Below are 9119 nucleotides of genomic sequence, written 5' to 3' on the forward strand. Positions count from 1 at the left end.
TGAGTTGGGCTAGAGCCATTTCATTGTCGACCATAATGTGATGTTCAAAAGAAGCACTACGACCCTACAGAAGATAGACAGACTCTTCTAAAAGAAAAAAAATGACTATGTACTTGGTACCACTGTGCCAGACTCCAAAATGCTTATGTGCCTCGAAAAAAGCGAAAGATTCAATCTATATACTTCTTTCTTCATAGAGAGATAAGACATTCATATCAACCTATATGCTCGTTTTTCCTGTGCTCTATTTGCTTACCCTTCTGAGTACTCTGCTGCAGAGACGGATGTAGCCTATGGACTACAGGTTCACTTGAACCTATAAGCAATAAATCTTAAAACTGAACTCCCAATTTTAACTGTACAATGAGTTCATTGCTTAAAATCTTAAAGATTGAACCCATTAAGTTTAAATCCTGAATTCCCTTTTGAGATTGCCTACTTATCTGTTAGAGACTATCTTTCTTACAATATAATCATTCAAATGCGAATGACCACCATGGCAATGTCAATCTATACAACCATAAACCTTACAAAGAGAAAGGAATGGTGCGAGCTCGCAGGCAGCTAAGGTACGCAAGTGATGCCATAAATAGCTGCAGACTAGCAAAAGAACACAAAAAGGGATACCCCGTTATACTGCAAAGATGGTGGACATAAACGTTGTTCCATCTCGTTAGCCTGGCTCACTCATTCCACTTCACTTTAAGACCGGTCCTTCAATTCAAACAAAGGCTGGGAAAGCAACATAGAGTGACCAAGCTAAGACCTTAGACTAGTTGAGCATACAGACCTGTTCAACTCAATGACAATTACACTGATGTTATCCCTACTACCCCGAGCAATTGCTAATTCTGCAAGGAACGAAGCTGCCAGTGCGGCGAGACTTTCTTTCACCACTTCACTTGATTGCTCATCTCCTGCATCTACATTATGGGATTTTCTCTGTTGGGAGAACCTCCTCATTTGACCATTCAAGCATCTTCTTGTAACGTCACACGCAACATCATTTGGAATAACATCCCATAAACCATCACTTGCAAGTACTAAGAACTCATCTGCATCACTTATTTTGCTCACCATCACTTCAGGATCTGGTATCACGTATGGTTTGAGGTACACATCACCTGCATCGATAACCTCGTCAGATAACAGACTTCATTCTGCAACTATTAAGAAGCATCAAAAAGTAAGTTAATTATCTTTGTCATCCCTCTTAATTTTTTCCAAAGTGCTCTGAGCTCTGGGGTGCATCAAACAGTAAATTAATTATTAATGCATTCCTCATGTTCATAAAATACACAAGGACCAGATCTAATTCAATTGAAGGTTCTGATAGACTGGTATGGCTACATATAAAAGTTGCACAACATTCCAACAGCTAGCTGAATACACGGAACAAGATAAAAAATGTTGAACTGGATCACGATTTTGGCAGTGAATTTTCCATCTCATGAATAATGATCTGATATGTCATCCATCCCCTAGATGCCTCGACAGAAATCAGAATCAAGGAAAGACTTACAATTAAGTGCAATAAGCTAAGTTTTGACGTACCTATGGATCTTGAAGTAGCAAGAACTCCTAAGACCCTTTGTCCATTCCAATTTATGACTTTCCCACCTGAATTTTCAATTCTATCCAGCTCATCAGGTCTGTCAGGCTGCGTGTACAAGAACTCAGCACGTAAACAATTCCATTCAAAATTATATACATCTTCTTGGCTATCAAATCTAAATAATGTCCAGAGAAGTTGAGTATCAAGTTAACTTATCTCTACCGTATCCACAGGCGGATTCAAGATTTTTTTTGTCTAAGCATGGAACCTACTATACTGTTAAAATTATAGGTTCGGAATCTCTCTCTTTTTTTTTTTTTTTTGTTTGTTTGTTATTTTTTCACATATATATGGCTCCTTGTTCGACCAATAATATGATGAACATCTAATAAAATTGTAGACCTTTGGCGAGTTAAGATCATAAAAAATGGTGTACATACTAAGGATATTAAAAGGTGTACAAAAGTTGCCACGCTTGTGGTTAGGACTTGCGAAAAACCATACCCCACTGGACTTACAATGAAAAAAATATAAAGTATACTAATTAATTTAATACGTAATAATAATACTGTAACAAATAAGAAATCATTGTTGATATTTCAGTAGGGCCAATCCTTTGGCAGTATTCGCAACCAAATCTCTTAAAAAAAAAGGGGGAAAATTGTATTGCCAGTGCATTCTATTTGAACAGTATGAATTTTCTTCAATCCACCGCTACTTCTATCACGGAATGGACCTGCCTACTAGTCTATGGTCAAAATAGGGATTTGTGTGTGCTAGACCTTCCGTTTGTTGATGTTACCCTCTGTATTTTCCATTGAAAAGAAAGATCATTATTGGGGGGGCGGGGGCGGGGGGGACTACTACTGATACAAGCATACACGTGAAATAGTACGAAAATCTGCCAAAAGTAACCCATTGATAACGAAGGAACACCAAAATCGACTAGAATTCAACTCCAAAAAAGGCAGAAACTGGCACGTGACTTCTTCCTTAATCCGCACTTGTGCTAGTGGGACTTGTACCAAATGATACAAAAACTTTTGATATTCGTCATGGGCGGAGCCTAGGTGCACACTCTTGGTTGAAAAATTAATTATGAATATATATTTAATTTTGTATATTCTTTAAGATAAGTGAGAAATTTCTAGCTCCGCCACTGATATTCTTATGAGTGGAAGTTAGGAGATACAACAACAATAATAACATACCCAGTTAAGTCCCCAATATGAGGTTTGGGAGGTAAAGTATAGGTAAGGTGTGCGAAAGTTGATTCAAATTGGAAAGTTTAATTAGATACCTTATGATCAGTAGACAAAGGCACTGCAACTCCAGCACGTGAAAGAACAGCTCTTGAATCCCCACAATTTGCAACAATAACTTCCTCTTGTCCCACCACCGCCACCACCGCCGTTGATCCCATCGTCGCCATTTCTCCAGCTTCCTCGCTCACCTCTTCGTCCATCTTACGAAAACTCTCCTTCATCACTTTCTCCCAATTAATAATAACACTCTCATCATCTTCTTCTTCTTCTTCTTCCATAAGTTGCTGTATAACCAAACGGTGCAAAAAATCACGACACGCGTGCGCTACACGTGACCCTCCATGCCCATCATAAACTCCAAAATAATCATACTTTTTACTACCTTTCGTCAGTAACCCTAGCTTCACTGCTACTGCATCTTCCATTTCCCGTCTTCGACCTATCAACGATATCGACCCATGTGACCAGCACGTGACCAACCTCTCCCTTACTTTTTCGATCACTTCACTTGATGTCCCTAGTTGAACTTGATTATCAGTAACGAAACCATCAGTTACTGTATTAATGTTATCTGTGTTTTTCTTCTTGTAATACGGCGTACTGCACAACAGGTTCAACCGACGTACATGTAATCTTTTTCGTCGAGTTAAATTTTGCCGCTTCTTATTCAAATCTACTTCTGCTAGTCCACTGGACTCCATTAACGCCGTAAATCTGCAACCTTTTTCGGTTGCCGGGGCCATACTTTTGATATTATCAATCATTTTTATGTAAAGACGATAAATACATTGCAAAGATTATGGTAAGATATTTTGCATAATTAGGTTCAAAAACAAAGGAAGGAGTGAGTTGATTATTAAACAACTCTTTGGGACCGCGGAGAATATTAGCCTTTGGGACCGCGAAGAATATTAGCCGTTGGATGATGAATAGGATGTTTGATTGTTGCCACGTGATGATGATGAAGCGGCCGGTTCAGTTGCGAGACCAGAGCGCAATGATGAGTCGGATGAGGACCGGCACACGTGGGCGGTTCGGATGAAGGAAGAGGAAATAGGTGGCGAAATGATGTTTGGTTATACTCACTACGGATCTCAAGGAAAATAAATAGCACTCTCTCCGTCCAAATTTATATGAAGGTTGATCAATTTGAGTATGTCAAACAATTTTTTTTTATTATAATTTCTTCAACTCTTTTTATATATTGTGAATTATTAATTATGCAGTCTTATTATATTTTTTATATAATTTTTAAATATATATATTTTATTATAAAATACTAGAAAAATCTATATTAAAAATTATTTAACTCCACAAACTGATCAATCTTCATATAAATTGGGATTGAGGGAATAATATTTGATATGGTAAAATGTTTAAATTTAAATCTTAAATTTCGCTATCAAATAACATATACCTATTTATAATCAAGTTAACTGAAAAATGGAGTAATGATAATTTTGAAATGTGAAATTTATAATTTTAAAATAAATAATACATGTAATTTAAATTTATTTACCAAAATTATATTTTCTGTTATATTTTTCATACAAAAATATTTGTACCGTAAATAAAGTGATTCAGATATACCCGTTCTCCATACCAAATTATACATTACACAAATATGTTATTACAAAAATTATTATGACATATCAAACATATTCGAGGAAAAGTTTGGTAGGTAACGTTTTTCATGTTTGAGAAGTCTGATAATTTTTTTCTTTAGACAAAGTTATGCTTTCAAAAAAGTCATATGAATATTTGTATGACTAAATCATCTTATAAAAAAAAAAAATTAAGATTAAATATTTCTAAATGATATTTTCTACGGAATAGGAAAAACAAAAGATACATAAAGCATTTGGTAATCTTGGGTGTGGAGGTGGGACCAGTAGGACTTACTAATAGGACAAGTGGCGTCTCGTAGTTGCTAAGGTAACTCTGAAAGAATCCTACTTTTTGCGGGTTTGGTGGACTAGAATATTGACTCCTCCGATTCTTATAGGACACGTGTTTGTTGTAATGATTTCTTGAAACTCACCTACTTGTTTACGTGTCGGGGATCCATTCGGTTTTTAGGTTTTATCGTACTGTTCGGTGGTATTTATTTTATACAGTCTGTATAAGTAATACTAGTAGTATAACTAAGAGTTCGGAATCAAAATGACCCAATAAAAATCTAAGTGAATTAAAATACCAAAAAAAAAAAAAATTGGTACAAAAGTATTTACTGTGCTAACGGATATTTCTCTCTCTCCTTTAGCGCAGTAAAATACTGCGCTATAAGAGGCAACATAAATCTCCAATAGGTTCCACCACTGGTCCCCTACACGATAAAAAAAAAAGAAGCCATTGGAGGAGTTTTTAAGGTGGTCCCCACTTCAAATAACGTCATTTTCTATTAATTTTCGCCGGAAAAGTTTAGAATCTCGGTATATTCAAGTCAAGGAGCAAGATTTTAAGCTCGAATTTTGAAAAAAAGCAGTGTACAACTTGATTAAAACAACCCTACAAAAATCTTCGATTAAGGTTTTCTACTATCAACTTTTGTTATTATTTTGTTATATAAATTATATTCTAAGCATGCTTAACATTTAATCGTCGTTAATTTCCAAAAAAAAAAATCAATTTTTTTTTTGTTCTTGATCGGGCTGGGCGGTAGCTTTTGCTACTGTTACATTTTTTTTTTTGGCTAATTTATTATTTGATATATGTTTATGAATTGTTAATTTGTTAATTGTTTAATATATTAATGTACTATTATTTGTAAAATATGCAATTATTAATTAATTAGTTGTTAATTATTGATTATGAATTGATATTTTATTAATTGTTTGTGAATTATTATTTTGTTAATTGATTATGAATTGTTAAATCTATATTATTTTAAAAGCATGAATATATATATGTTAAATAAAAAAATATTATCTACTAAACTTAAAAAAGAATAGTTAAAGTTCTTCTTTTAATATTTATGTTCTCAGAAATAAAAATTATTATGAATTTCATAAATAAATACGTTAACGATAAAATGCAAAGTTTCTAGAAAAATATGTGGTCGACGAATATACTTTTTTTGTCTAATTTTATCATATTTGTGTTGGCTATTTGGTCAACTAAAAGTATATCACATATTCAAAATAGAGTTCTAAACAAATACTACTGCCGAATTTCGATTACCAAACTAATTAACTTAAAAGTCTTTGTCATCACATAATTCAAAACCCCATGTCCTTACTATCACATATTAAATTTACTGCACATTTAATATGACGAAAGTTATTCTGAAAAATAATTATTTTCTTCCAATATTTGGTTAGAGAGTGAAAATAATTTTTGAAAAAGACTATCTACTAAAGATTGATAACAAAATTACCAAATCAAATGTTCAGAATCGTGCGAGGCAGTAAATATTTGATTTTTATACATTCAAAATAAATATTGTATTCAAGATAATAATTAAATATTATTTTTTCAAGTTGCTTATCAATAGAATACAAATAATATTATAAAAATCGACAAGAAATATCCGTGCAACGCACGTACATAGAGACTAGTTACAAAAAATATAGTAATCTCCTATTATGTTAATTATGGCATTGTTACTTTATTTATTTGTGAAATTGTTTATCCCATGTTAATTATTCACAAGATATAATACAACATAATTCACCTATTCCCTACAAATGATTAATTAGTTAATATAATTTCTCTTTAATTTCAAGAATAATGACAAATTTAGTTTCTACAGACCCGATTCTTTCATGGATCCAAATGTTCACTCGGGGCCCGATGATAGATCAGTATTGTCTTTGCAAGACAATAATAAGTCAGAGTTATTATGGGCTGGTACTATAGGAATATCGACTAGGTCCGTCCCCGTAGGCTGCAGAGAGCGTGAGCTCTTTTAATCGAGCGCCCCCCACACCCTCGCGTCTTAGAGATATTGTTTCGGGGCGATATCTACCGTTGCGTGTCCGTTGGTCGGGTACAACATGATTGGGCGCTTTTTACGGCCATGGTTGAGCGGTGGAGGCTGGAGACACATACTTTCTATTTTCGCACCAGTGAGGCCACGATTACACTTCAGGATGTGGAGGTCCTGTTTGGATTGCGGGTAGATGAGAGCTATTATACACTCGGTACGAGCTTCCTCCTGGTAGTACATGGGTGACAGAGTTGACTAGGCTCACCCACTTCGTGGCTGATGCCGCGGGCCAGATGTCGGGACAGAGTCGGGTGAAGCTTAGTGCACTCTGCACTTATTTGGAGGCAGAGCCTCCCGTTGAGGACAACACTCAGCAGGACGTTGTTGATCGTCATGCCCGTTTGTACCTGCTTATTATATTCAGGGGCATCTTGTTCCCGAATTCATCGAGTGCCTTTGTCAGTTTACGATATTTGGTTTTCTTGGAGCATCTGGACCGCTTGGGAGACTACAGTTGGGGCAGTGCTGTTTTGGCGTACCTTTACAGATACCCATCCCGAGCATCTATTGGTGTTGTTAGCGATGTGTGTAAATTTTTTACTCTTCTGCAGGTAATATTTTAAGTGTGTGTTCCTTAAATGTAAACAAACCTCTTGAAACGACGACTAAAAAATCGTATTTTCTAATATCGCTTACAGTTATGGGCATGGGAGAGGATGCTGCCTTTTCAGCCCATACCTAGGCATCACCTCGATATTGACATGCCCTATGCGAGGAGGTGGACAGCGGGTTTTGACCAGAATGTGGATATGCACCACAGAATTCTTCCATTCTGGGACCAGCTTGATCACACGACGGACGATGCGGTAAAACTATTTAACATTACATTATTAATTTAATTAAACGTCTTTTCTACTTAGTGATCACTAATTTTTATTTATATGTTATGCAGCTATTTATATGGACGTCGTACGATGTTATATTGGATGGGTTGTCGGCCTTTTGCAGGGCAGGTCAGGGGGTGTGGAGGTCGCGGTGTCCATTGATACACCTGAACATCATTGAGGACCACATACCCGAGCGCGTCTTACGACAGTTTGGGCATACACAGAGTATACCCCCTGATGTTCGTCATGAGCTCCGACACTACCAGCGGGACGATAGAGCCGCCGTTGATGATGCATTTCAGGCTTTCATGAGTGTCCAACTCAACCGTTGGCAGCACAAGTTGAGCACTTTTAGCGGTGGTCGGCCATTTGACTCCCATTCAGGATTACATGCGCTGGTATCATCAGATCACACGCCGATTGATCGGCAACCCAGCTTTGCGCCCCGCAAGGGATGTAGGATACTCAGCACTCGTGGGGCAGTACGAGGCATTAGTAAGTTTATCGTATTTAGATTTATTTAATTATATTAATTCTTACGTTTTAAAAATAACTTTTTTTTAACTTTTGAAAATAAATGCACCTGGTGGCCGTACGATGATTACGCATATTGGGGTTAGAGCATATGCCTTACCCCGGGCTTGTGGGGCTTGCAACGGAGATGGTACAGATATCCGAGGATGATATCTGGCAGGTAGGAGAGTTTAGGCGCATGCATGATTCTGTTCCAGAGGCTGAGTGTCACACCCTAATTCCGCTAGGGTGTGATGGGCACCCGGCTCCACATCCGAAGCCGAGCGAACCCACAGATCTTTGGGACACACATAATCTTAGTAGATTTTTTAAATCAAATAAAAATAAAATATATAATAAACTCTCAAAATATGCTTGTTCGATGCTTTCCAAATCAAACAGAATCTATGATCATACATAATTTAACACATAATACAGAATGACATATCGGCTGATGAAGCCGCATACACAACTGACATACTATACCCACGACTCTGTCTGCAAAGTCTCTAACATCCATCCAAAAATCATAGTACATATTATCTGACTCGGCAGTTCTCCAGGAGCAAATGGAGCTTGCCATCTTCACTGGGACGTCTTCTATAATGTCTTCAACTCATCTGGGAGTACCTGCGTGGCATGAAACGCAGCCCCCGAAGAAAAGGGATCAGTACGGAATATGTACTGAGTATGTAAGGCAGAATACAGTAAACAGAGTCATAGTCGGAATCAGAAATACAGAAGTATAACAGACAGAATCACAACCGGAATCACAGTACAAGGAAAGTGTACACTAGTCAAAATACAGGGGTGTTTATCTCTCAGAGTGAAAATCATGTATACCGATGCTGTGCGCCAGAAGAAGTGCAGAAAATAAGAAAAATCGTTCAGAGTACCAAAACGCTTACTTTCCAAATTCAGACCTTACGTGCTGGCATCATATGTCTCCATATACATATTCATATAACCAA

At 36.7% G+C, this 9119-nt stretch overlaps 1 protein-coding gene across 1 annotated transcript; it reads right to left on the reverse strand.

The window, feature by feature from the left end:
• Nucleotides 1–458: 458 nt before the first annotated feature.
• Nucleotides 459–3884, reverse strand: LOC132632044 (protein phosphatase 2C 51-like). Its single transcript, XM_060347842.1, has 3 exons — nucleotides 2856–3884; nucleotides 1555–1660; nucleotides 459–1124 (listed from the first exon to the last, which is right to left on the reverse strand). Exons 1-3 carry the CDS (start codon nucleotides 3582–3584, stop codon nucleotides 760–762), a joined length of 1200 nt encoding a protein of 399 aa, XP_060203825.1. The 5' UTR covers nucleotides 3585–3884; the 3' UTR covers nucleotides 459–759.
• Between the last annotated feature and the right edge of the window lie 5235 nt (nucleotides 3885–9119).

The sequence above is a fragment of the Lycium barbarum genome, chromosome 3 (assembly GCF_019175385.1).
Source record: "Lycium barbarum isolate Lr01 chromosome 3, ASM1917538v2, whole genome shotgun sequence".
Lineage (NCBI taxonomy): Eukaryota > Viridiplantae > Streptophyta > Magnoliopsida > Solanales > Solanaceae > Lycium > Lycium barbarum.

Bases quoted from the DNA above. Each gene is read 5' to 3' on its own strand.
- LOC132632044 (XM_060347842.1), bottom strand. From the start codon at position 3,584: ATGATTGATAATATCAAAAGTATGGCCCCGGCAACCGAAAAAGGTTGC. The intron at 1,661-2,855 runs GTATCTAATTAA...TTGTACACGCAG, and splicing joins CTTTGTCTACTGATCATAAG to CCTGACAGACCTGATGAGCT. The intron at 1,125-1,554 runs GTACGTCAAAAC...TTATCGATGCAG, and splicing joins TGCTACTTCAAGATCCATAG to GTGATGTGTACCTCAAACCA.